Source organism: Mus caroli, unplaced genomic scaffold (genome assembly GCF_978045245.1).
Source record: "Mus caroli unplaced genomic scaffold, Mus_caroli_1 scaffold_10, whole genome shotgun sequence".
NCBI lineage: Eukaryota > Metazoa > Chordata > Mammalia > Rodentia > Muridae > Mus > Mus caroli.
Genome location: NW_028227265.1, coordinates 6,811,109 through 6,838,009, shown reverse-complemented (window position 1 = coordinate 6,838,009; position 26,901 = coordinate 6,811,109). Strand labels below are relative to the sequence as shown.

The window sequence follows — 26,901 nt, the reverse complement described above, 5'->3', positions numbered from 1 at the left end:
CCAAGGAGGGCTCCCCTCCTGACTAGGATCTCTTTTCATGGTGACAGTGGCAGTCCCTGGAGTGGCTCTCACATCAGTTTAGCCCCACAGTCTTGTTTCTTGTGTCCAGCTAATAAGCCAACTTAGTGCTAAAGATGACGACTACTCCACCAAGAGGGTACATGGGTCCTAGACACCCCAAATACAAAGCTATGATCACACCTTGGATGCAGGAGGTCCTTTGAATCACATGTCTGAAAAGAATCTATGACTATGGACTGGTTAGAAACTGCCTCAGGTGGGTCTCATGAGGTCCTGGACAAAATGGCCTAGGAAACAGAGCTCTTGTTCTCCCCACATAGGATACTAGATGCCAGCTGCTCGTTCAAGAACACAAGCCCTATTCCTCAGCAAGCACCAGAGGCAAAGGACCGAAGTAAAGGCCTCAGGGATGGGGCAGGGGGAAGGGGCTCTGTCTGTTACCTGCCGACCATCTCCCAGTCCCTGTACACAGGGATGTTGGGCTTGACCTTGTTGTCATACGGTCCAAAGTGACAGTTGGGGGATCCAAACCACTCGTCAAATCCATGCTTCAGGGGGTGGAACTGGGGCCTATGACCCAGATGCCTGGAAACAGGAACCAAGATACTTCAGAGATCCCCTCACTGGGGACATTCCACGTTCTGCTCTGCAGCCATCCAGCACCGTCACCATTGGTAACTGTATGAGCAGCATGCCACATGCCCCTGGTCTGGACACACCAAGATACCAAAGCTGTCTGGAGAGCGAGGCTCACCTGCCCTCACGTCAAGAGGCAGCTCAGGAACCCATCTGCACGCCCCACACAGTGCCAGCACTGAGAGCTCCAGGCACATCCAAGGGCATGCAAGCACGACCCAGGGCATTTCAGCAGAGCAGAGTGTCCTGGCAAAGCTAGGGGCTTCTGGGCACAGCTGAGCGTGTCTCTGCAACCAGGGGCATCTAGGTACAATGAGATCCAAAAGATTGTTTAGGGATTCTTCAGGATTCTGGAAGGAAGAACCTGAAGGATGGTTGGCTGGGGAGAAATCTCCCGAACGTTGAAACCAGCAGGACTCAAATGCCCATTTCAGCTCTCTCCAGACACAGTAGCTTCCTCCTGGACGCTCTATCCGTTTTCCTCTGGGACACTCTAAGGTCCTTGGGTTTCTAGCCAGGCAGGTCACGGCTCCATTTCTTACACAAAAGCCAGAGTGTTCCATCAGCTAGGGGGAGCTCACCAGGAAGGTGTCTGGATGGGAAGATGATGCTCTGGCTTAGGGCTGTACTCTCTCTCATCCTCAGGGGCTAGGATGAACTGAAACTGGAGGGAGGAGAACAGAATATGGCAGCATGCCGACTCTGGTGATAGTGCAAGCTGTCTGGAGAGCGAGGCTCACCTGCCCTGAGAGGGGCCCACAGAGTAAAGTTTCACAGGGTGAAGGTCCTTAGGCAAAGCTGCAGGATCCCCCTGCGAAATCCCCCACACCCCATGCCACCCCATGCTTTTCCACCCTGCTGCCTCTTCTTTCAGGGACCCTTAACTGTATGCCCTCCATCCACCAGTAGCCAAAGAGGGCTACTATCCTAACTCCAACGCCTAGCATCGGTGCTCGGCAGACCTGGGGTAGCCCTGAAGCAGGGCCTGTCCTTCCTGGGACAGGCCCTGCCAGTCTAGGACTCGGCTTCCTCACTTGGGGAGACTGGCAAAGCACGGTTGGCTCTGCGTGCTTGGTCTGCCTGACGGCTGCACACAGAGAACCTGTGGAGCTATTCTCTGACCTTCACACGCTCAAGTCTCCTACCTCTCCTTTGAGGGCAGTGCCTCCGTGTCGGATATGCTCTCAGGCCCACTGCAAGACACTTGTCCTTTCTAAACATCGAAGGGAAGATGCGAGGACCCCTGTGCCCATGTCCAGCATCCTGAAGCCTGTTTCTAGGGGAAGGGTGAGTAGTGATCTGCCCAGAAATAGCTGTAATTCTATGCACTTGGTCCTAACGGCAGCTGGCACTAACGAGGAGGTGAGCAGGACTGGGGAGTGGGCTGGCCTCACTCGCTCTCTTTGGCAGCAAGCAGATTATGCGGTCTACTTAACAGGAGTCTAGTCTAGTCTGTGTACTGTGTAAAGGACACAGGGCAGTCCTGGCTGCAGTGGATAGCACTGGACTAAACCCTGCTCACAGATAACCAACTGAAGCTTTCCCTGTAGCCTGAGAGCCTGGCCTCACTGCTGGCCTCTGTCACTGTGTCTCTTTCAGAGTTTACTGGTGATGCTCCTCTCAGTCACCTCTTTTCTGTCAGAAGTCATCCAGGAAGATCAGTAGCTCTGCAGAAACCCTGTTTCTGTTCAGCTGTGCCCACCCAGTCACTGACAGCAGGAAGCTAAGGACTTGGCAGAACTGTCAGGCAAGACACACAGGCATCTCCGGGACCTCCAGTTCTTTGCTCCCCCTTGCCTCCCATGTCTTCTGAGACTTCCTTGTCCCCTGCTAGGGGTCCGGGCAGGTGAGGAGGCCTTGATGCCTGTCGGTTCTTCTCTGCCACATCCCTTGTTATGGCTAGGTTTCCTTTTTTGCTTGAAAGGTGACAGAAGTTTCTTAGGCAGCCTCTGGGTCACCTGGATTTCCTGATATCAGGGTCTCTAACCCTGTGACTGGGGTTAAAGATGTGTGCCTTCAGTGGGGTGGTGGTGGCACACGCCTTTAATCCCAGCACTTGGGAGGCAGAGGCAGGTGGATTTCTGAGTTTGAGGCTAGCCTGGTCTACAAAGTGAGTTCTAGGACAGCCAGGGCTACACAGAGAAACCCTGTCTTGAAAAACAAAACAAACAAAACAAAATAAAACAACAAAAAGATGTGCTCCTTCATCAAGTTCCTTACTTTAGACACCAAGTTCTGTTTTTTGTTTTTATTTTAAAAAAGATGTGGGCTGGAGTGATGGCTTAGTGGTTAAAAGCACTAACTGCTCTTTCAGAGGTCCTGAGTTCAATTCCCAGAAAACACATGGTAGCTCACAACCATGTGTAATGAGATTCAATGCCCCCTTCTGCTGTGCCTGAAGACAGGAACAGTGTACTCATATACATAAAATAAATAATTAAAAAAAATAAAAAAGACATATTTACTTTTATTCTGTGTGCACGGATGTTTTACCTGCATGCACACCTGTGTACTACGTGTGTGTGCCTGAAACACCAAGTTCCTAAAAGCTCCCTACAGAGACTACAGATAGCGTCCGGCTATAATCTCAGCATGTAGAAGGCTCAGACAATGGATCATGAACCCCAAATCAGCTTGAGTCCTTGCCTCAGAAAACAAACAAACAAGTCCCCTACAAAAATCTAAACGGACCTGGACCCGAGAGCCCACTCCTCCCAAGAGGTCAGCCTTGGACTCACCACTTGCCCACAATCTTGTTGGTATAGCCTGCCTTCTTCAGGAGCTCCGGCAGGAGGTGCTCTGAGTTAGGGATCCCGCCCATGATCTCCTGAGGTGTGTAAGCTGCAAGAACAAGTATCACATTTCTGTAATGGATTCACACACTGGCCCATTATGACTGACAGGCAGAACAGTGGTCACGGGAGGGACACTTCCCAGGAGGTTCCCCTCCAAATCAGCACCAACGTCTTGGGGATGGTGTTAGGGTGCCTCCACTCTGACCTGTCTCTCACCTCTCCAGCCTGGTTCGCCATTTGTCACCACACTGTTCCCCACAGGCTATGCTCCTGGTTCTCTCCATGTTCCCTTTCCTCAAGGCCACTTGAACTCCCATCTCATCTGGAACCCTCTCCCGAGACCCCGCCCAAGCTCTTCAGCTTGTTTCTAGCACTTCCCTGCCCTGCTCTAAAGCCCCATGGTTTTCCCAGTGGACTAGGAGCCATGCCAGGCAGTGCCCTGGGAGCAAGTCGAGGGTGATGGGAGGCTGCTGTGTGGTGTACCTGAGGGGCCTCAGCGCCAGCGTGGTTCTCACTGGGCTGATTCAGGGAGGAAGCTTGTGACGTGGGAGCTGCACTGTGGTACTTAGCTCTGCCTTAGGTCGTCTTTATTTACCACTTCAGGCCCTAACCCTCTTATACCAAGGCTTAGGACAGCATCTTTTCCTAGGTTAGACAGAGGTACCTGTAGGGCCATGGGGGTGAGGTGGGGTAGGGAGACATACCATTCCTTGCATGAGCGTTGGTTGTGTAGAAGCCATTGCGGATGGGTAGCCTTCCTGTGAGCAGGGCTGCCCTAGCTACACAGAAGGATAAAAACAGACAGTGTAACAAACCCCGTCAGACCCTCAGACAGCACTGCAGCATCTCCCATGTGTGCAGCTCCCTGGATGGGTCTGTCCTGAATGTGTCAGGTTGACACTAAGCTGTTGTATTTCTTGGGTTTTGTTTCTCTGTGTAGCCTGGGCTGTCCTAGAACTCACTCTGTAGACCAGGCTAGCCTTGAACTCAGAGATCTGAGTGCCTCTGCCTCCTGAGTGCTGGGATTAAAGGCATGCACAACTGCAGCCTGGCTGTTGTGGTTCAACCCCTCTAGCCTCTGTATTACCGAGCTCCGGCATTGGGAGATGGCACAATGGCCTGAGGATGGATGGAGGGTTATACAGCTGAGCTCTGCCAGTCAGCTCTGCTCCTGTGCGCAGTTCTCGAGCTCTGGGACAGCCACAAGACTGTAGACCTCATGACCTGCCTCCTACTGCCCACTCATCCTATTTACTACTCTTTCTTTTTTTTTTTTAAAGATTTATTTATTTATTCATTTATTTATTTATTATATGTAAGTACACTGTAGCTGTCTTCAGACATGCCAGAAAAGGGCATCAGATCTCATTACGGGTGGTTGTGAGCCACCATGTGGTTGCTGGGATTTGAACTTTGGACCTTTGGACCTTTGGAAGAGCAGTCGGGTGCTCTTACCCACTGAGCCATCTCAGCAGCCCCTTACTGCTCTTTCTTAATGTCAGCACTTTTATAATACCAGTAAAATAGGTGAGACATTCCCTGGGAAGAGGACACGGCCTCATTGCCTCCCCACAATATCCTTGTCCTGGGACCAGAAAGTGCAGACCACTTCTAAGGGCAGTGTGGCAGTTCTAGGAGACAGACATCAGCCCTCCTCTGGGGCAGAGTGATCTTTGCTTGCTGGGAGGCAAATAGCAGAAGCTCGGGCAAGCTATTGCCCTTAAAGGGCCCCAGTGAGCTTCAGACCTACGGCAGCCAGAAGACTCAAGAGTTAGGAGCCAGTATGATCATTAACGAAGTCCTCATTCCACCTGCAGCCTTCCTGACACCTGAGAAATGCTGTCCTACCTAGAGCGAGGCTGGAGGGGCAGGGGTGCCAGACTCTGCAGGCTGATTGGGTCCCAAGAGTGGGGTCGGGGAACAGCAGCAACTTACATGGTGAGCACAAAGGGTTGGCAGAATAGAAGCTTGGGAAAAGCATCCCTTCTGCAGCCATCCGGTCTAAATTTGGGGTCTCTCTGGAAGGTTCTCCATTCACACCCAGGTCACCCCACCCCATCTGCAGGGAAGATCAGAGAGATGAGGAGAGAACCCTTTCCACAAACGGTTCCTTTGTGACAAGGAAGAGCCACAGAGCTCACCCAAACCCTGGCAGCTTCCACGAGCTGCTCCAGGGCTTACTAGGAATTTGTTGGCTCTCAACTTGCTATCAGTTTGACTACTGTCAGGAATGGCATCCGGGTTTGCCTTCCTCTCCAGCTGAGATCAACCTCTGTATGCTCCTAGAGTCTTCGTGTCTAAGAATACCACATCTATTTTCAACATAAAGCTGTTATGCAAATTGAGATTTCAAAAGCAAGTGCTGAGGTTCCTCTGAAAGCAGAGCCTAGAGAGAGCCACATGGCCCGGCCACCCAGTCCAGTGTGCCTCACAGAACTGAAACTCATGCTCCCTGACTACATGAGTGCCCCTGGCAACCTGAGGGCTAGAGCCAGTCTATAGAGATCACCAGAGCCGGGAAATCAAGGAGAGTGCAGAGCAATATCTTGGTGAAAGGGGGAGGTGATGTTTCCCATGAATCAAGGTTTCTTTCTTTCTTTTTTTTTTTTTTAAATGTCTACCAAGGTCTTTTCTTTTCTTTTTTAAAATTATTTATTTTATGTAAGTACACTGTAGCTGTCTTCAGACACACCAGGAGAGGGCGTCAGATGTCATTGAGGATGGTTGTAAGCCACCATGTGGTTGCGTGGTTGCTGGGATTTGAACTCAGGACCTTTGGAAGAACGGTCAGTGCTCTTAACCACTGAGTCATCTCTCCAGCCCCCATGAATCAAGGTTTCTATACACAGATTTGGTGCAGGAAACCACTCTTTCCAGGGTGGGGATACCCAGTGCCCACTGGAGGCAACATCCCATGATAGGCTCCTGAGGATGGCAGTCCAGAGGCGTGCTTCTACTCCGTGTTTAACCCATTCCTTACCACAGGCATGCTACCTTCAGTTATCCAGAGTTAGAGAATCAACCTCCACAACCCACAGTATAAGAGACGTATTCTGTGAATTTTATCTCAATTAAGAACAACGGGCAGGGGCTGGAGAGATGGCTCAGAGGTTAATAGGGCTGACTGCTCTTCCAGAGGTCCTGAGTTCAATTCCCAGCAACCACATGGTGGCTCACAGCCATCTGTAATGGGATCTGACACCCTCTTCTGGTGCATCTAAAGACAGTTATAATTTTACTCATATATATAAAATAAACAAATAAATCTTAAAAAAAAAACCCAAAGGGTGGGGTGGTACACACCTTTAATCTCAGCACTTCTGAGGCAGAGGCAGTGGCGGGCATATCTGAGTATGTCTTGAGAAAGAACCAGTCACGTTCCATGCTGCAAGGTGGGGCTTGCAGTGTGAGTTGGGAGGGGGTAAGGGATTGCACATACACTCTAATTATGCTGTACTTTTGCAGGAACCGGCTGTAGAAGCTTTTGCAAGTCCATGTGACTGGCAGATGAATAGGTCTCGTACGGTTCAGTGTACTAGTTTCGGGAACCCACCACCCCCTAGTCTCTAATGGGAGCTTCCCAGGTGGCACAGCCATAGCCACTGGAAACGGTGAGAGTCACGCAGCCAGCACAGCTGTTGGGCATTGGACACAGTTCCAGCAAAGCTGCGACCGTTGTCTTTCTGCCTCTCACTTTTGGGTTGTGGTCTCTGCGTGTTGCATTCTTGAGAACTTCCTGCATAATGATTCACTTTATGTCTTTTTGGCCGCTATTTGGAAGGCTTCCTTACGCCCTGGAGATCATTAAGCACATATGAGGTCATTACTCCAGGATTTTTTGGGGAGTTTGGGTGTGGGGGGTATCTGCCCCTGAGCAAACTCAAACTACAACTGGTACAGGGTAAACAGACAAATGGCAAACTCTGAATCTAACAAACGGCCTCAAGGTCTGTGCTTATCACAGGGTTAGAGCTCTCAGAATATATGGTTTAAAGATAGGGGATGATGCAGGCCACGCCCTGGAGGATAAAACTCAGTTAAATAAGATGGAGTGATTAAGATAAACCTTTCCTACTTTTAGTGCAGCCGGTGAGACATATTGTAAAAGAAGTTAGGAAGTAGTGTTTGCTATTCAGAAAAAGATGGGTTCAGGTATTTTCTGTTTGTCTGGAGTGCTTTAAAACTACAAACACTAGGAAGCTGGAGAGATGGCTCAGTGGTAAGAGCACTGGCTGCTATTCCAGAGGATCCAGGTTCAACTCCCAGCACCCACGTGGCAGCTTGCAACTGTCTGTGACTACACTTTCAGGGGATCTGACATCCTCTCACCTATGCACATAATAATAAAATAAAATAATAATTAAGAAAAGCCCTACAAGCATGGCCAGCCTATAAGCAGGCTGTCATATAATAACACACATGTCCAACTTGGAGGAGACATTCTTTTGAACTTTAAATTGGAGTTCTAGGGTTGATAATAAGAATAAAATCTGTTCTGTTTGTATTTTCTTTTTTTTTTTTTTTTTGGTTTTTCGAGACAGGGTTTCTCTGTATAGCCCTGGCTGTCCTGGAACTCACTTTGTAGACCAGGCTGGCCTCGAACTCAGAAATCCGCCTGCCTCTGCCTCCCGAGTGCTGGGATTAAAGGAGTGCGCCACCACGCCCGGCTCTGTTTGTATTTTCTAATTGCAACTGAACTTGCAACCCTGGACATGTTATAAATAATCAAACAAATGATCTGTACTTTCTGGGTAATCATTGGTCTGGTTTTGTTCTGTGAAACTTGTATAAATAAAAAAGCCCCTGATTGCTAGTCAGTCAGAGCAGCTAAACTTCCCTGACCATGGCCTGACTCTCTCCCTCTTCTGGTCCCTTCTGACTCCTTCTCTCCTCTGCTGGCAGCCTGGGAAGCATGCCCACCCCTGACCCCCAAGGCACTCAGGGAACAAACAGGGTTTACCTAGACCATGCCCGCTGGCACTCATGACCAGAGTAGGACAGGACCATAACCAACCAGTCTAGAGTCAGTGGCCATCCTTGAAGAATTTAAGTTTGAGACAGTCAGACAGTGCCAAGCTGGGAGCCGTGGCATATTCGGGAAGCCAGGCACACATAAGCACCTGTTGCAGATTCAGACATGATTAGCCTGGCAAAGGCAGCTACAGAGGGCCGAAGGGAGGGGTCTGGAGAGAAGGCACTAGTTTGGAGGCTCCTGGGCTGTTGAGGCTGTACCTTCTTATCTGTGCCTAGCGAACACCTCGGGACTTTTCTCACCCTCTTCTGGCACAGGCAACCTGGAGTAGGTCAAGTATAAATCCAGGAGGCCTCCCTACCTAGGTGTCCTTTCAAGAGATGGGCTTAGCTTCCCTGTTAGACAGTCCAGAACATTCTCTACCCCTTCCCCATGCTTGGCCTAGAAGTAGGCCCAAGTCAGCAAAAGCCATTGTCCCACTAAGATTGCTGACAGTAGGTGAGCTGGGAGTTGCCTGGGGCTGTCATGAGGCTGACACAGGGCTCCCAGGGGCCAGCTTACAGATAGCAGCAGCTTTATGAAAGGGGAAGCCTGGAGCCTACCTGCTTTAAGCCAGAGTGCCCTGTGGTCTACTTGGTAAAGCCAGGGATTCCCAGTGCTGCTGAAGTAAATTGAGTTCCTTTCCCGTTATTTGTATCAAAAGTGACAAGACCCGGGTTTTGTAGAATGTTCTTGGATTCAACTCCAAAGAACCCTCCTGTCACTGCCCCGGGGTACCCAGATGGTAGGTGGTGGTGGTTCCAAGTCAACCACCTTCAGGTAAACCGGTCATTGCTAGTCACATTCCATTACCTAAAACCCTCTACTCACCTGGAGCTGCCCAACGGAAATGCACTGTGGCCTTCCGTGTGACTGTATTTTCTAGTCACCACATCAGAAAAGCAGCTAGGTCTTTAAGAGTGGTGGCTCATGCTTGCAATCCCAGCACTGGGGAGGTGGAGGCAGGAGGATTGCCTTGAGTTTGAGGCCAGCTTGGGCTACAGAGTGAGTTTCAGGCCAGCCAACACTACTTTGCAAGACCCTGTCTCAAAAAAGCAAGCAAGAGAGCAAGCAAACAAAACACAAAAAGTAAGGACGCCAAAAATGAAAGCTAAGAGCACATTTACTTAACTCAGTTACCCAAAGTCTATCAGTTCAACGCTCTTCAGGGGTCTCAAGGGAGTGTCAGAGAAGACCTCTCCTCATAGGCTGTCGTTTGGAAAAGAGCAGAAAACTGACAGGCTAGCCTGTGGTCAGAACTGCTGGATCAAACCAGTGGAAACAAACAAACCGAGCCAGTGCGATTTGGCCCTAAAACGACTTAATACTGAAAGGCACTATATATGCATGAACTCTCTCTATATATATATCTTCAGTACTGCTCATTACTGTGCAAAGTCTGCTACTAGCGACCAGGGCAGGAGCCAGAGAAGCCAGACATCCACTGTGTGAACAGTCAGCATCCACATAGAATGCGGAGCTGGAAGGGGTTTCTTGCAGTGGCTTCTGGGTGGTGGGACTTATGTACAGGACTTTTTAGATCTGTATTTTTCTTAGTAATAAAAAACGACTAAGCTAATGTTTATCAAGTGGGATGTTTACTTTCTTTTTCTCCTAGTAAGTCTCTAAAATTGGGATGGCGAGATGGCTCAGAAGGTAAGAGCACTGACTGCTCTTCCAAAGGTCCTGAGTTCAAATCCCAGCAATCACATGGTGGCTCACATCCACCCATAATGAGATCTGACACCCTCTTCTGGTGTGTCTGAAGACAGCGACAGTGTACTTATCTATAATAATAAATAAATCTTTTTTAAAAAGTCTCTAAAATCCAACTTATTTTACATACATAGCACCTCTCTATTCTGAAGGGCCCACAGATCGCTAGACAGCATCCCTCTCCCCTTTTTGAGGAGGTAAGTGTGGATCAGCACAGGTCTGAAGGCCCTGCAGAGAGCTGGTTTGGCTATTAATTAGCCTCTGCAGGTATTAGCCTCTGATTTGTTTCAAATCATCCTGAACTGGATGTGACTCTGATTCTAACAATAGCCAACAGATGTCACTCCACAGTGTGTGCCTGGGGGTGTGGAGGGGTGGAGGTGGGGCTGGCAGGCTGAGACTGCGAGGAAGACACAGTCCATCTAGTTCTGTTTGGCTAGTTCTGACTTAGTGTAGTGTTCTACATGACTGATTTCTAAGCTTTCATGTCACTTCAGGGAGACAGATTTCTCAGACTGGGACAGAGGGAGATATGCCCCAGGGCAGAATTCATAAATGACCACAGGCTGCACACCTGCCCTCCCACCCGCAGGTAAAATTCTATGCTTGACTTTGTGGTCAGAATTCCCCCAGAGGTCAGGCTGGAGGTGGGCACCAAGGCAGGGCCACCTGTTGAGGGGAGGAGAATGTCAGCCCGCTCTCGGGTGGGGTTAGTAGGAAGAAAAGGGCCTCCCTGAACAACTACCCCCACTGCGGAAACAGTGAAAGATGTGACACCGGGCTCTGGGCCTCCCTCGGGTCATTGCTCGTCCGCCGTGTGGCTGCCCTGTGTCTTCCGTGTCCCCCCGCCGCGCGGCCCCACTTACATCGTCCATGAGCAGTAGCACGATGTTGGGGGGCTGCGGAGCACCTGCGGCCAAGAGTCCTAGGGCACTCAGTACCAGCAGCAGCTGCTGGGCTGCGGTACAGGCCGCCATAGCAAACCAAACTCCCGCTGAGGAGCCAAGACCCAGTCCCGAGCCCGCCGCGGTTCCTTTTGGACTGTAGGGCGGGCCCTGGCGGCAGAATGAGAGGAGGGGCAGGGCCACGGAGAAAAGAAGAGGGAGAGGTGGGGCCTAGGCTGCCCGAGTGACAAGGGAGTGGGCTGGGCCTTACGGGAAAGGGGCGGGACCAAGGCCGGACCTGAGGGGCTGGGCGGAGCCATGGTAGAGAGAGGCGGGGTCTGAGCCTTGGTGGGAGGGGGGAATGGGCGGGGCCTGCCCCACATCGGGTCACATGATGCGGCGCACAGCCTGCCAATATGGCGGTGTGCATCGCGGTGATCGCCAAGGAGGTGCGTGAGAGGCTGCGAGTGGCGGGCGGCGGGCGGCGGGCGGCGGGCGGCGGGCGGCGGGCGGCGGGCGGCGGGCGGTGGGCGGTGGGCCTCCTTCCAGCCATGGTCTTGATTTTTTCAACTCTGAGCTCCAAGCCTCAGCCAAGCTTTATGATCAGGATGCTTCCGGCTCGCTTTCGCTGACAGCTGACAGCCGTCCGCCGCCAGTTTGCAGGCCTCCGCCTCCGGGTTTTGAGATCCACCGGGAAGCCTTGCCCGTCGCTGCAGCCTGCCACCCTTCGCTCTACGCGTTCTTTTCACGGCCTCAGCTGCCTTCCGCGTCCGGTCTTTCTGCCCCGCCTTCCGGACCGTCCCCAGGCTGCCCAGCCGGCGCTATTTAAATATAAGCCTGGCGCGGCTCGAGTCAGCCTAGAATCCAAGTGCTTTTCTTTGCCTTAGGATAGTCCCCTCTATGCCTTTTGCACCCTTCTACTCCACCGTGAAGGCCTGCAAACCTCTAGACAGCGTCCCTCTCCCCTTTGTACCCTCTATTCCCAACTGTCATCTTGCTGGCCAACATATATATTCATTTCTTTCTGGAAAGCTGTTTATGGATGCTAAGACAGCTCCAGAGGGCCACAATATCCTGTTGCATGAAGCCTGTATCCCTATTAGGCTTTCCCTGAGATCTGCCATTAGGGATTAGACTGCTGTGAAGCTGTCAGTATGAAAGAGGGAGTTATACCCCCAGTAAGCCCACCAAAAACAAAACTCAATGTAAAAAGCAGCTGCTGCTTTGATAAACCCAGGAGGAGGAAGTCCAGTATCTATGCTGAAGTGTCCCGATTTGGAGACTCATTCAATGGCTTGAAGCACTGAGAAACAGACCACTACCCTAGTGTGGCACTGTTAAGAAATAGCTAGTGCCCCTGCTGTTAGGATGACACTACAGAGTGTGCTGGTGGTTGAGGCAGAGGTGATCCTAGAAAGAGAAGTATCAGGGTATGTTGTTAGGCTGTGCTCAGGTTGGCATTCCAGAGCCATTTCTGCTCACTTCCTGCTCCTGTGCATTTGTTTCTACTGCTTCAATCCTCCCTTCCTCCTCCTTTCTGATCCAGGTGACAGAACTAGGGCTTAATGATGCGACTCAAGCACTCCACCACCGAGTTACATCTCTGGTCCAATATTGCTTTTCTTTTTGGCACTGGGAATTGGACTTAGTGCCCTGTGCATGTCAGGCAAGGGCCACACCACCCAGTTTTATCTTTATAGTCCACTCTCTGCAGACAGTCCTCCTTAGGTTCGGTTATGTCGCTGAAGGCAGCATGCTACAGTATTAGCATTAAGCAGTAGAGAGTCATTGTCAGGCTGAGAGCACACCTTTGACCTTTGACACGAGTGCTTTGACATTGCCCTTAGAGCCGGAACTCACTGGGTGGGTTGCCATCTCTTCTTGCAGAATTACCCTCTGTACATCCGAAGCACTCCGACAGAGAGTGAGCTCAAGTTCCACTACATGGTGCACACGTCTCTGGATGTGGTAGACGAGAAGATCTCTGCCATGGGGAAAGCACTGGTGGATCAGAGGGAGCTGTACCTGGGCCTGCTCTACCCCACCGAGGACTACAAGGTGTATCCACCACTGCTCAGCACCCGTCCTACACTCACAGAGCAGGATCTGGGAGGAAACGCTGGCAAAGAAAACGTGTAAGGGGTTTCAACTGGTCAGGCAGGCAGGTGGCCCGAAGCTAACAGAGGCCTCTGGACATTGTCTCCCTTTAATTGGAAGAGTCCCTGGAAAAGCAAGTCTGAGCATCCCGGAGGATGCAAGTTGACACAGTGGGAATCTGGGCTTCCTTGTGCTCACTAGAGGCCACCAACTTTGAATCAAGGGCGATTGTTTCCTGATACTGTTGTTAGGCTCAGTCTCGTGTGACACTGTAAATTCTTGACCGTTCCTTTTGGATAAATGATTAAGACCATAGAATCCAAGGACATTCACATGGGGACTAATTGTAGCCTATCCACAGTGACACTGGCGTTGCAGTCACTGTGTTAACACTGATGGCAAAAGTTAACATCCCAAGCCCAGAATCCGTTCAAAAGGAGGCTGGGCTGTTCCCCAGGTCAGGTGCACACCTGCATGGTTCCTGCTTAGCCACCCAAGCCTGGCACTTCTTCTGACTCCAGGTATTAGGCTTCTCTGAAATGAGTGTTCACAAAGGTCTTGCAGGCTCTTGGTTGTGATGCAGTGTGTGTCGTATGCAGTCACACAGGCTCTGTGCCAAGGCTTGTTCCTTAACCAGCCGTGCAGATATGGGTATGTGACCAATTCCAAGGTGAAATTTGTCATGGTCGTGGATTCCTCCAATACAGCCCTTCGGGACAACGAGATCCGCAGTGTAAGTACAGAGGGCTGAGGTGGGTGTTTGCCCCTCCCTTTCTGCACTGGGAAGGCAAAAGCCTGCAACAGCCCCACGTGTGCGTTCATCTAACCGGTGTTCATTTGCTCTTCTACTTTTTGTTTGTTTTTCGAGACAGGGTTTCTCTGTATAGCCTTGGCTATCCTGGAACTTACTCTGTAGCCTAGGCTGGCCTCGAACTCAGAAACCCGCCTGCCACTGCCTCCCAAGTGCTGGGATTAAAGGCATGCGCCACCACTGCCCGGCTTCGTTTGCTCTTCTTTTAGATGTTCCGGAAGCTGCATAATTCGTACACAGATGTGATGTGCAACCCCTTCTACAACCCGGGAGACCGCATCCAGTCAAGGTGGGGCCTGCTTTTTGATAACATGGTCATTAGGAAAGCAAGGGAACCACGTAGGAGCCCTGTCCCAAGGCTGCTATTTCAAAGCAGCCAGCCCCATTTTTCTAACTTAGCGCTGACACAGACCTCTGTGTGTACGGGCAGATTGGGCTAAGGCTCACCCATCTGACCTCCCAGGTGTGTCTGTGGGTACCTGAGGACCTAGAGAAGGCTCAGCAAGGGCTCATGCTGTGGCATACCCTTTTCAGAGGCAATGTCCTCCCATTGCTTGGTGTGCCTTTTGTGTTGGATTGGGTGTTTCCCTTCCAGCTGGATGGACCTCATGCAGGTGCCTCATCAGGGGGCATGGACTTCATATGCAGGCACTGCAAACCTGCTTCCAGAATTTTCTTTCTTTCTTTTTTTTTTTTTTTAAGATTTATTTAGTATATGTAAGTATACTGTAGCTAACTTCAGGCACCCCAGAAGAGGGCATCAGATCTCATTATAAATGGTTGGGATTTGAACTCAGTACCTTCCTTCGGAAGAGCAGTCAGTGCTCTTAACCGCTGAGCCATCTCTCCAGGCCCAGAATTTTCTTTTTCAGGGATTGTTCCCAAGGAGTTGCTTTCGGTTGACAGGTGGCTCAAGCAGGCCCTTTAGTGGCCCCTTCCTTTAGCTGAGACATCAAGTATTTTGGGTCCACCTAGATCCTAAGACAGAGAACCCAGGTGTCCCTAAGCCATACAGGGCAAATACAGCACTGCCTACTCTCGGGGCTCATTGCTTATCCCTGCCTGCTCCCGGTGGACCTTACCGTGGGAGACATGCTATGGAAATCTATGGAATAATAGGCCTGTGGGGGCTGTGCCAGGATGGTAGAGTCAGGAGGTGGGTGTCACTGCCTGATATGGTGGGTACAAAGTCTGAACCCTAGAAAAGCTCCAGAATCCTGAGGATCTGGTCGGGCAGGGCCATAGCCTGTCCTGCTCTAAATCTGGATTCTCTTCTTAGGGCCTTTGATACCATGGTAACTTCGATGATGATCCAGGTGTGCTGAGCGGGACCTCTGTCTGCCTCAGTCATTCAGAAGAGAAGTCTGCGTTCACCCCTGTTGGATGATACTTATTTATTCCCTTTCTGCTCCCTGAGTGTACCCTGTGGGCAGGGCCGTGTACCCTGTGCTTTTCTACTAAAGGCCTCACAAGATGAGATCTACTTTGTCCTGTGTCAGCAGAGAGGGCTCAGCTGAGGACCAGCTAACTGGTCTCAAGAGACTCTAGAGTGATGTAGGGGCTGTGACCACAGCCGGGTGGTATAAGGGAGGATGCTGTGTATAGGAGACTGTGGGCCTCCATTGTCTGAGCAGGTGGGTGGTCCAGAAGGGTGCAGGGTATGGGGAGCCTAGAGCCAGCTTCAGAGAATAGAGACAATCCAGGGCGGACAGACACACACCTTCCTTCTTGGGCAAGGGCCCTCGACGTTCTGGATGTGCCATTCATTGCTAGGCTTAGCTCAGTGCTGTGCCCAGCGCTAGCCTCAGGGGGTGGTAAGAGGTGTAAAGCTCTGTGGGACAGCATCAAAGCGTGTTTCCTGTGTCGCAGAGGAGAAACTCCAGGAGCCTTTTCTGTCTGTGAGCATGGAGATCAGCAAGGTCCCCAATGCTGCTCCTAGGCCATGCATCCCCGGGGACAAACCAGGCTCTCCTCAGAAGTCCTGTGGCTGTGTGGAGGTGGTGCCTGAAGCTGACTCTTCCATGGCACCGGACAGCGTAGCTAAATACTGGTGTCCTGGGAGAGGCAGAGGCCAAGAGGACCTGTCCTGAGCCTGAGTCCCCTTTAGCTGTCACGGCTCCATGCTGTCTTCAGAGTCTCTGGCTTCCCCAAGTCCTCAGCCAAGGACCTCCCCTTCGCCGTAGAGTGTCTCATGCCTGGGCCCAGCAGGCTGGGATTTGTCCACATGAGCTGGGTGGAGAGTCCATCTCTGTCTCTCAGGGCTTCTCTCCAAGAGCACAAGGTTATTACAAAATGCAGTAAGAAAAGCAGCCAGACCACCCACCTGATCGATAAAAGCGGGAAATGAAGTTGCTTTGAGAAGTTCAACATGCAGCCGACTGACATGGACAGAGCCCAGATGTGCTTGGTTAAAGCCTTTAGTGGGGGGTTGGCTTTGGCAAGGGAAGGAAGGAGCACCAGTCAGGTGGAATCTTGAGTTTTTAAGGGAGGTCACTCTCCCTGAGCATTAGTTACCCTGGGAACTGCATCTTATTCCCCAGTCTTCCCTCCTCACAGAGCGAGCCTCAGGTTTCCCGGAGAAACTTGGCTCAATGCCGTTTGCTACCCCCCCCCCCCCACTTTCCTCTTCATACCAGAACAGGCAGTTACATCGTGTAAAGGGTGGTTCTGGGAGGAACCTGCAGGAAAGATACTTTAAAAGTAGGCCTGGCTGATGTGTAGAACACTCAAGGCTCTCTGCTTTCTTCCTGCCTGGAAGCGGGAGGTTAGGCCTCCCTCTTGAGAGCAAGAAGACGAGATGAGGGAGCAAAAGGAGCCTAAGTCTGGGCTGATGAACCAGCCCTGGATGGCTCGCGTCAGCTTTTCATGTGAGGCAATAAAATAGAGCTCTCTCCTGTTTGGGTTTTCTGACAGATTATGTGTAAGAGCACTGTGTGTGTGAGAACATTGAGTCTTCTCACTATCAGGCTCAGCAAAGAAAGTTTATAATGTGCTCTGCTTGCCTGGGTGTGGGCATCAGACTTGCAGGTGAATTCCACCCTGAGGTTGGCCTTGGAGACCATGGTCACCGCCTGCCTGTTAAGGGCAGGCTGCCCACCCCAGGGCCAAGATGGTGGCTCTGGTTAGCTTGTGATCTGCTACAGGTAGTCTGTAGGGCCATCAGCTGCCTGTCTTCCCTTCTGGTACTGTCCTTCTACAGACCTGCGTCCAGGGCGCCTTACTCTGAGAGAGGAAACTGTGGCTTGCCATTGACAATGCTCACGGCAGAGCCTGCAGAGCCGGTGGGGTTCTCACTACTGTGTAGACGCTATGCTGAGGGGTGTTTGCACCTCAGCCTTCTGTCCTTGGCTTGGACAGACCTGGGTCTATCAGGGAGAAAGGTATCCTGGGTCCTTCCCAAGAAGAGAACTTGGCATATACATATATGTGTATGTGTGTATATGTGTGTGTGTGTGTGTATGTGTGTGTATGTGTGTGTATGTGTGTGTATGTGTGTGTATGTGTGTGTGTGTATGTGTATGTATGTGTGTGTATGTGTGTGTATATGTGTGTATATGTGTGTATATATGTATATGTGTGTGTGTATATATATATATATATAAACTTGGCACACATATATGTGTATATAAAAATACATATATACTTACATACACACACACACACACACACACACACACATATATATATATATATATATATATATATATATATATATGTATGTATGTATGTATATACACACACACACACACACACACACACACATATGTATGTATGTATATATGTCCAAGGCTCAGGAGCAAATATCCTGCCAGGAGACCCGGGCCAGGGACTTGGAAGTCCTGAAGCTGGAATGTGAAGAGGAACAGGCGTCATCCTTGTCAAGGGCCCTGCCAGGTCACTTTGATACTGGGGAATCCTCCCCCCTCTTCCCGCAAGGCCACCCTGGGGCCAATTTGCTGTTCACCATCTGCCCACTGGGTGGCAGTCACTCCTGGCTGGTCAGGACAGAACCAATTGCTTCCAAAGGTTAAAAAAAAAAAAAGAAAAAAAAAAAAAAAAAGGCTGTCCAGGCTCATGAGGCTACTGTATTGATACCACAGGCCAACTTGCCTTGGCCAGTTAACACAGTAGCTGGGGGCAGGGCTACTTCCTGCATGCCCAGAGAGAATCTACTCTAGGTCTTGGCTAGCTCCTGGAGCTGCAGCCACTCTTTGCAAGCCTCAGCTCAGACTCCGCCTCCCTTCTTCACAGCTGCCCCAGGCCTCACCTGCTGATGGATGTGTGGTCCACAGGCAGGCTGGGATGCTCCCGGAGTAGTTGTTATTGTGATGGCGACGATGACAGGAGCTTACTGTGTAGCCCTGGCTGTCCTAGAGCTCACTCTGTAGACCAGGCTGGCTTCAAACTCACATAGATCCGCCTGTCTCTGCCTCCTGAGTGCTGGGATTAAAGGTGTGCACTACTACACCTGACTCTGGAGTTAATTCTTATGTTTCTTCAGAGATCTTTTTTCAGTAAGGTCACAGGCTGCCTTTGGGCTTTGGAGGTGAAGATGTGGTTGCATTGGCGGGGTGGATATCCACTGAGGACAGGGGACATGTGAAAATGGCTGGGGGAGGGTCACGCATGGATGGAGCCTAGAAAAGGGCACAGCTCGTTCTCAGAGCAGTCTCCAGGTTCGGGGAGCAGGAGAAACATGGTAGCTCTACTGGGGCTTAAGAATAACATGAACATACAGCAAGGTGGTAGTGCAGATTAGCGTGTGTATCCCGCAGACCTGGGCCTGGCCAGCTCTCTCCCTGAGTACAGTGGCAGAGCAGGGTAGCCTGTCTTTGCCAGATACACGCACGCACACACATATACATACACACAAACATATTCACAGACATACACATACCCTCAGACACATACAGACACACACATATACACTCACACACAGAGACACAAACACTTAGACCCACACATACTCAGATACACACTCAGACACACACTCACCCTCAGACACAGACAGACAGACAGACACTGTTCAGCATAGAAGCCCCACTTTTGCTTCTCACACTCACAGAGTTCAGCATAGAGGCCCCACTTTTGCTTCTCGACCTGACCAGCTCAGATAACTTCCAGGGCAGGATGGAGGTGAAGTGCTGGTGTATCTAGAGAGCCAGTTTGAGGCACGGAGGAAGAATTACGGGGGTGGAGTTTTGCTCACGTTTGGTTGAATCAGAAGGCGGAGCCAGAGCCCCCTCTTCTGGACTCATGCCATATCCCATTTCCACCCTCTGTGTGGGGAGCCATGGAGAAAGGGTCAATGCTAACCTGTATCTGAGGGAGAATCAAGAAATGAGGCTGATCACATATTCTTAAAATTTATTCAAGTTTAATAATTTATGTTCTACTATTAACACGCATATCTATTTTTCTTTAAAAGTACTCGAGAATGCCAATCCCAGCGTACCCTGAGCCTCCCTCCCCTCCCGAATCTCCCTGCCCAGTGCCTTCCCACTGGGACCTGGTGATCTGGGCACCTTCAAAGGCCCTTGGGGGCTGCCAGGCTAGGAGCCTCGTCTGGAGTGAGTGGAGACAGCAGTTTACTCCTGGTCCCACTTTAAAAACTGGGCTGTTCTTTCAGTACGGAGAGAACCACGGTGGTACTCCTCCATGGCCCCTGCAGAGAGTAGGGAGGGCAGTGTGTGTGGGAGAACAAAGGCAGCTCAGTTGCCTTCAGAGGGGATAGGCCTGGAGAACATCAGGGTTAAAGTTGCTGCCCAGAAACTTTTGGGGGCGCCTTTGCTTTATTGAGGGGGTGACTCCAGAAAAGGAGGGAAGCCTGGGGCTAGAATTTGTCACATGTGGCCCATGGGCTCAACTGCAGCCTTGTTTATACTAGTTAGCCTATGCTTCAGGCCAGAGGAGGCTGCTTGTCGCCTGCAAAGTCCTAGTGCCCAGGAACAAGTAGCCCCACCAGGCAGGGAGCAAGCTTACACAGAGCCTGCGCAGGCTGCTGGAAGCCACGAGGCCTCCCCCTCAGCCCCTTGCCAAGTGCCCCAACCTTTAAGGCTCATGTGAGGGACAATAGTCTTCCCTTAGCATGACACTGTGCAGATTGGCTACAGCCAGCATAAGGGTCAGGCTCCAAGAATCTTGCTGCTCAGATCTCCAGACTCAGAGTCCCACTCGGGTCCACTTACCGGCTCCGTCCATGGGCTCTTAACCGAGCTTTACGATGGAGGCTACCGTGCAGGAAGGCAGCCCTGCTGCCCGAGTGTGTCCGCAGCCCTCCACGGTCTGTGGAGCTGATGCCTGGGAAGTTCGTCCTTTTGGGAAGTACCTGGATGGAACCCATGTCATGCTCCAAAACACTGGTCTACACCCTTCTTGCCAGGGTGGCCTGAAGCCAGGGCCCAGGCTGAGACCAGGGCTTGGGGCTCCTGACTTGTGATATCACTTAGGCTGAAATAATCCCTCCAACTTTTCTCAGATGCAACTGGGATCACAAGACATACTGGTTATAGCCAGCATCTCCCTGGCCCATTCTGGCAGGCCCCGCCCACACCAAGCCCCACCCAAGCCAAGCCCCACCCTAGGTCTGAGTGTTTTCATCACTTCCTAACTCTGATTAATGCCCACCCAGCTAAGATGCACAAAGGGTCAGGCACACTAACCTCTCCGAGCCTGGTGAAGGATTTGTGAGTTATTGTGCAAGGCTCAGTGGTGGCCCACAGGCACATGGAGACCCCTGGGGAAACATACCTTGATGATCCGACCTCGGAAGGTGCTCTCATCCAGCCCCACAGCAGCCTTGACAGATCTGTGCGAAGCAAACTCTATATATGCATAGCTGGGGAAGGACAGAGGTGACATTGGAGCAAGGAGTGAGGGGCCAGCTCCAGCCCCACCCACACTGCCCAGCCTGCCATAGCCCCACACTGACCCCTTGGGGTGTCCAGAGAACTTGTCGCACAGGATAGTGACCCGGTGAATCTCCCCACAGGGGCTGAAGTAGGCCTCCAGCTCTGCAGCTGAGCCACCATAATCCACCTGCTCTCAGAAAGGGTATCTGGTGTAAGTGCTGGGCTATCCCCTTCTCCCTCCTGCTGAGGCCGTTGTGGCAGAAAGGGGTTGGAGGGACCCCCCCCCCCCCCAAAGGTTGGTTGGCCCCTGGCTGGGCATGGGCTGAAGCTGTATCCACTCCTGCCCAGGGTTCAGTGCTGAGAGACAGTTAAGTGTTTCCTGTGTGGACAGCTGGTTGGGTTTCAGGAATTAGCACATGCCGGGTATGCGGCCCATTAAACCTGAATGCTTGACCACACCTTCGGCTGAATGAACGGTCAAGGCCTGGGCACTATTCGGCCCCGTGGGTTTTACCTTCCCTCTGCACCAGGCCTCCCACTTTGGCCTTGGAGACACTTGCATTTACAACTTCATAGCCTCCTGCCTCAAACTCATAGCCAGCTCCACCCAGGCCAGTGCCCACCCCCAGTGGAGGGGGTCTGCCCAGGTAAATGCCCTAATTGGGGGCAGACACCCTAGAGGGCTGTGACCACGCCACCCCCCTCTCTACTCACATTGCCTACAAAGACAGATCTGTGGTCAGCCTCCACATTTTCCTTGGAGGTCCTAGAGAAGAAGCAGTCTGTAGGGAGAGAGAACCTCAGAACTAGGGGGAGGACCTCATTGAGGAGCCCATTCCTCGTGACCCCCCAGGGAAGGTCGCCCAGGCTCCCGCGGTCACACTGTGGATTGTGGGTGCGATTCAGAGTGCTCCTTCAATTGTCCTCATATGCAGCCCGTGCCAAGTACTCTTCCATTGAACGCAGGTGGGTTTAGAGTCTTAGCTGAGTGGTCAAGGAGTTAGAAGGACAGTTGTCCATCTGAGGACAGGGTTGGCGAGAGTCCCAGGTTCCTACCTACAGTCTCAGGGCTCAGCAGCTGTCTGACCTCAGCCCTCTCTTCCTCTGTGGCCTTTCTCTGTACACAGGGTGGCTCCGGCTGGGCTTCAGCATGCTCCATGGCCCACAATTTCAGCTTGATGGCCTCCAACTCCTGTTGGCCATCCCACAGTAAGTTTGAGATGGCCTTCAGGCCCCTCTAGAATGGAGGGCAGGTGTGGCCAGCCAGCGCCGGCTGAAAGCCATAGCTACTAGGGGATGACCAAGATCACCCTGTTGTTCCTGTAGCCAAAGTCCAAGACTAGGAGCTAAGGCCCCAGAAGCCCCTGGTACCTCTCCTGCCCGGATACCTCCCCCTAGTCAGAGAGGCCTCTGAGGTCTGAAGCACTGGCTCCTTCACCCCTAGTCACCTGTGCCCCTCCCTCCATGCCCAGGTCCACACCTTCCCGCACGGTTTGTGACAGGGTGCTACCTGGTTGTATACTGGGGACTTGGCCAGGTTCTCTGGTTCCAGCAGGGAGAGAAGGAAGCTTGCATCTTCATTTTCCTCTGCTTCCTTGTCACTTCCTGTTCTACTCCCAGCCCTTGGCACCAAGGAGGTCTTTTCAGTCCTGCCCCAGGCCCCCCAACCTTGGGCCTCAGGATCTGAGGAGACCGTCTGGAGCCAGGCTTCAGTGGGGGGTGGGAAGAGCTCATTGCTCAGGTAAGGCTCCATCGGTAGGCGAGGAGGGCAGGCCTGGGAAGCCTTGCCTCCCTGGGTCTGCTCACCTCCGCAGCTGCAGCTGCCCCGTGGCCCTACCTTTTAAGTGCTCCCCCTGACCAGCTGCTTTCACTAAAGCCCTAAAGATTAAGAAGGCCTCCCAGCTTGGGCTAGGCTACTGACCAGAGGGGTCAAAGGTTGAATATCTCCTCTCTGTCTTCTTCACCAGCTGCATCCCCGAAACACTCAGGGCTACGCTGTGAGCTTCCTGGAGTCTGCCTGTCACCTGGATATGCCACGTGCCCTGACAATAGAACCTAACTGATAATCAGATCTTGTTCAAGCTACCTAATTGTCCTATGAAAAGGACAGATTTCAGGGAGAGGTGGCACTGTGCATGTCAGGATACATTGAGTCAGTTTGAGCAAGCCTTGCCTCCCCCCCCCCCCCAGGGCTAAGAGTTCAGGCCTAGGTGGGAGCCTATTATACCCAGGCACTAGTTAGATGGTTCCTGTTGCCACAAGGAAGGCTCAGGCTGAGCTGTACAAACTAGGTGACATCTACTTGGTGGTGCAGGCTGTAGGCGGGTACATCAGTTCCCAGCCCTGTTCAGCTGTTGCCCCTCTTGCCCTCACCTCCCAGGACTGCTGCCTGCCAGCCTACATCCATTGACTCCTTACTGGGGCTTCCAGCAGAGGGGCGGATCTAGAAACATATTGCTGGCTTTTGGCTAGACACGGTACCGGTGCTTCTCTGCTGAGCCTCTGGGTCAGCTGTGTGTGTTAACATGACCCTAAGAGGTCTCCACAGGGAATTTCTGGTGACTCCATGGCATCACGTCTTCTGTGACCCTGTCCCCAGGCTCGGCAATAGGGTTTCTCTGAGGATCTGGCTCAGGTAGGAGATGGGATTAGTTTAGCTATATTGTAAGTGGAGTCTGGTGGCTGCCACCCCCACATCCTGGGATTGGCAGAGGGGTTGGGAGGCCGAGGCGGGAGCAGCTGTGGCTGGTGCAGCCCTAAGAAACTGTGTGCTTCTGACCCTAGCCTGACTCCTCATGTACCGTTTAATTCTCCAAAGTGGCTGAAAGCTGTATCACGCTTCATGTGATGGCTCATATATACTCAGTACTGGGGCAGGAAGATCACAAGTTCAAGGCCAGCTTGGGATCCAAAGTGAGGTCCTGTCGAAAACATCTCACTAGTAATAAAAACTGGTGTGGGTTCCACGCCTCATAAAAGAAGGACTCTGTGGAGTAGTCACATGACCTGAGATAATGTAGTCTGAGTAGAGACTAGTCATATGACCTGAGATGTAGTGACTGAGTGGCACTGGGCTCTCCCCAGCCCTGCTTCAGTTACTTCCCTAGATCTTTCCTGGCTGACCAGAGCTGCTCAGGGGCAGCGTCCACGTCTACACTAAGAACAAGCTGGCCATACAGGATGGGCTGGACAGGGATAGACAAGCGGCCACGGATGTCCTCCTGCAAGCCCTCCATCTCTTTGTATGAAGCTCTCTTGGGGTCCGGCCTGGATTTTTCCTGTACTTCCATGTGGAAGGCAGGACATGGCGGGCCATTCCCAGGCCAAGGCTGTCTGGATGGGGCTCAGGCCCTCCCTGGCCAGTCTCCCCCCTGAGCTCAGTGTCTGCAGTGGAAAAAGCTTGTCACCCTCCTCTCTGTGCTATCCTGAGATCGCTGACACGCCAGGCCCAGTGGGGCTCCAGCCAGGCGCCTGGCTTAGGGACAGGCTTACCCTGATGCTGGCCTTCCCAACAATGCCTTCAAAAATACACCATGTTCCAAGCCGGTCACAGCACTAATGACAGTCGCTTCCTCCAGGCAGCTACTGGTGCAGCCTGAAGCGCTATGGCTGGGTGTCTGCTTCAGGAGGAGCCTTCCCTTTAGCCAGGACACAGTTGCCACAGGAGCAGACGGAGAGAAGGGTCTTTCTGCTGAGTTGCTCTGAGGCTCTCAGTGACCCCCGCAGGCCTTAAGTGTCCCTTCAGTGTTCCCTCAGACTCAGTGTCTCCACCAGGCCCTCAGTACCCCTCAAGCCTTTGCTGTTTTTCTCAGCCAGGTCTCACCATCTCCCTCGTGTGGACAGCTCAAAGAACTTGGCCCCAGCGGTAAGCTATAGGTCAGGCCCTTGAAACTCAGGGGTCCAAGGTTCATTTGGGGGGGGGTGTCCAAGATGGACCCCATTTGCCAAGGATCTAACAGCAGCACAAGAACCTGAAGTTCCCCTCTTCTATGACCCCAAGACTTCTCTGGTACAACCGAACACCACGGTGACCCTTGTCTGTGCATCAGGTCTTTGAACACAGTGATCCGGTGTGCGCAGTGATCCAGAAGAGCAGCAGAGCCATCATAGCAAATGCTTACTTTATTACACAGATGCAATTAACCTGATCACCGCGTCCGTGGCCCACAGGGCAAACGTATAGGACAGCAGTAGATAGCGGTGGGTGGCGGGACCCAGCACCCAGATAGACGTGCAGGGCGTGCGTGGAACACAGCTTTTCATGAACAAAACATCCAGTACTCTCCTCCCAGCTCCTGTAGGGGGAGAAGCAGTGGCTCCCCCGGCAGGCTGTGCGATGCTGTGCTCACCCCAGGTATGGTGTGAGCTGAGGGCTCCTGGGCCTCTTGTCTGGGTTGGGAGCAGGAGGATGTGCTGAGCAGGCCACGCTTTGACTCAGATGCAGCATTCCTGCCTCCCAGTCTGGCTTGGTACCCTAAGGGCCAGCTGGACGGAAGGAAAAGGAACAGAACACGAGACAGAGGTTTCTAGGATTTGGGGACTTGTGCGAGTTGTTGGTTGACTGTCCTGGGCTTTATCTGTGAGCTGTCTCCAGGAATACAGTTCCCCTGAGCCCAGCTCGCCTCAGGCTTCTCTCCCTATCTTATCTTCCTCTTGCCAGCACGATGGGAACCCAGAGGTCTCTGCCCAGCCTCATTTCAGAAGCTTCCCTACATAGTAGGAGCTTCAGGACGAGCAAGGAGTTCCCAGGGGAACTTGCGGATGGTCCCAAACACCCAGCAAATACTCCTTTCCATCCGTGGATTGAGGGGCAGACCAGACAGGCCCAACTCTGAGCTCCTCGGGATCCTAACAGAGAAGATGGGAATGGTGCACAAAAGTCCAGGGGCACAGGGGACTGAGAGCACCCTGGTGTCAAGGGAGGCCAGCCCTGGCTTGCTCTCCTCTTCTGGACAAACTCCTGGAAACAAGGACTTTGCCCTAATTTCAGGGAACGTGGCTGCCTAACCCAGGCTTCCAGAGCTTGTGAGCAGGCGTACAGACCCCCCTGCCCCCAGCACAATTCTTGTTCCCTTCTCTCCCCAAGCAGCTCCAGATGTGTCACAGCTGCCACAAGAACGTATCCAACCTGCCCACGATGCCTACGGTAAGAACTCATATTTCTGGAGGTGTCTGGACACCATGGTGGGGCAGAGTGCCGGGGGTGGGAGATGCCTGTTGCCTCATGGGTAGGTATTCCTAGAGCAGCCCTGGACAGTTTAGGGCAAGCAGAGTAGAGGGCGTGGGAGGACCTGGTGTCTTTGGTACACTGACGGAGCTGACAGAACTCTGAGTACAGTGAATAGAGAGATGATAGGGAACATGGGCCTAGGGATGGTTGTATGCATGAGGCTGGGAGGCGTATGGGTGTAGGTATAATATGCTGGGATGGTGGGGTGGAAAGACAGTTTGGATGGAGCAATGGACAGGTGGACAGATGGATTTGCCAATGTGTCAAGATAGATAGATGGAGGGAGGCAGAGGCAGGCAGATTTCTGAGTTCGAGGCCAGCCTGGTCTACAGAATGAGTTCCAGGACAGCCAGGGCTACACAGAGAAACCCTGTCTCGAAAAACCAAAAAAAAAAAAAAAAGATAGATAGATGGGGGTAGTTGGCTGGAAGGGAGGCAGAGGATGATGAATGAGCAGAGGCAAAAGGGTTCATGGGAAGATGGCTGCACGTGTCAGAAGGAGGAGCTCAGGAAAGCGTTGATCTGTCCGTTAGGCTGAGGAGTACAAGAGTGGACAGATGGGCGCCGGGATGATACTTTGGTGTCAGCCTAATGATTTATCTGGAGAAACTAAACTTTGGGTCCCATCCTGATCCCTGCCCACTGTGGCCTCAAGGTGACACTGCCCGCAGAGGCCCCGCCTCCCATTCTTGGCCTTCTCCATCCCCAGCGACCCTCTCAGGTCTTCTGACAGATGTCCCTGTTAACTGAATCCTTCTGGGCGCTCCCGTGGGGGCTGGCTCCTCTCACCTTGGCACCCCTGTCAGGCAGTGGGTGGGACCTGAGCTGTGGTGTCATTCAGCCTGTTCC

General features: G+C 52.2%; 3 protein-coding genes across 3 annotated transcripts in view; 1 reads left to right on the top strand and 2 right to left on the bottom strand.

Moving 5' to 3' along the window:
* Galns (galactosamine (N-acetyl)-6-sulfatase) overlaps window positions 1–11,252 on the bottom strand; it is a 32,137-nt gene extending 20,885 nt beyond the window's left edge. The window contains exons 1-5 of the mRNA XM_021170072.3: window positions 11,046–11,252; window positions 5,388–5,511; window positions 4,157–4,231; window positions 3,396–3,498; window positions 463–606 (exon numbers count right to left, since the gene is read on the bottom strand). Of these exons, the coding sequence (XP_021025731.1) occupies window positions 463–606; window positions 3,396–3,498; window positions 4,157–4,231; window positions 5,388–5,511; window positions 11,046–11,156 (557 nt within the window). The 5' untranslated portion in view covers window positions 11,157–11,252. The remainder of the gene's footprint in view (window positions 1–462; window positions 607–3,395; window positions 3,499–4,156; window positions 4,232–5,387; window positions 5,512–11,045) is intronic.
* A 175-nt stretch (window positions 11,253–11,427) lies between these two features.
* On the top strand, window positions 11,428–15,448 carry Trappc2l (trafficking protein particle complex subunit 2L). Its single transcript, XM_021170515.3, has 5 exons — window positions 11,428–11,512; window positions 12,951–13,123; window positions 13,806–13,893; window positions 14,181–14,260; window positions 15,251–15,448. The coding sequence occupies exons 1-5, from the start codon at window positions 11,480–11,482 to the stop codon at window positions 15,294–15,296; spliced, it is 420 nt and encodes a 139-aa protein (XP_021026174.1). The 5' UTR covers window positions 11,428–11,479; the 3' UTR covers window positions 15,297–15,448.
* Window positions 15,449–19,514: 4,066 nt separating this feature from the next.
* On the bottom strand, window positions 19,515–22,692 carry Pabpn1l (PABPN1 like, cytoplasmic). Its single transcript, XM_021170954.2, has 7 exons — window positions 22,333–22,692; window positions 21,879–22,014; window positions 21,537–21,604; window positions 20,903–21,009; window positions 20,722–20,809; window positions 20,160–20,299; window positions 19,515–19,636 (listed from the first exon to the last, which is right to left on the bottom strand). The coding sequence occupies exons 1-7, from the start codon at window positions 22,573–22,575 to the stop codon at window positions 19,597–19,599; spliced, it is 822 nt and encodes a 273-aa protein (XP_021026613.1). The 5' UTR covers window positions 22,576–22,692; the 3' UTR covers window positions 19,515–19,596.
* Window positions 22,693–26,901: the final 4,209 nt, after the last annotated feature.

Excerpts from the sequence above, each read along its gene's own strand:
- Trappc2l (XM_021170515.3), top strand. The coding sequence starts at position 11,480 with ATGGCGGTGTGCATCGCGGTGATCGCCAAGGAG. Across the intron at positions 11,513-12,950 it reads TCGCGGTGATCGCCAAGGAG|AATTACCCTCTGTACATCCG; the intron begins GTGCGTGAGAGG and ends CTCTTCTTGCAG. Across the intron at positions 13,124-13,805 it reads CCCACCGAGGACTACAAGGT|ATATGGGTATGTGACCAATT; the intron begins GTATCCACCACT and ends CCAGCCGTGCAG.
- Pabpn1l (XM_021170954.2), bottom strand. The coding sequence starts at position 22,575 with ATGGAGCCTTACCTGAGCAATGAGCTCTTCCCACCCCCCACTGAAGCC. Across the intron at positions 22,015-22,332 it reads AGTCCCCAGTATACAACCAG|GAGTTGGAGGCCATCAAGCT; the intron begins GTAGCACCCTGT and ends GATGGCCAACAG. Across the intron at positions 21,010-21,536 it reads GATCTGTCTTTGTAGGCAAT|GTGGATTATGGTGGCTCAGC; the intron begins GTGAGTAGAGAG and ends TTCTGAGAGCAG.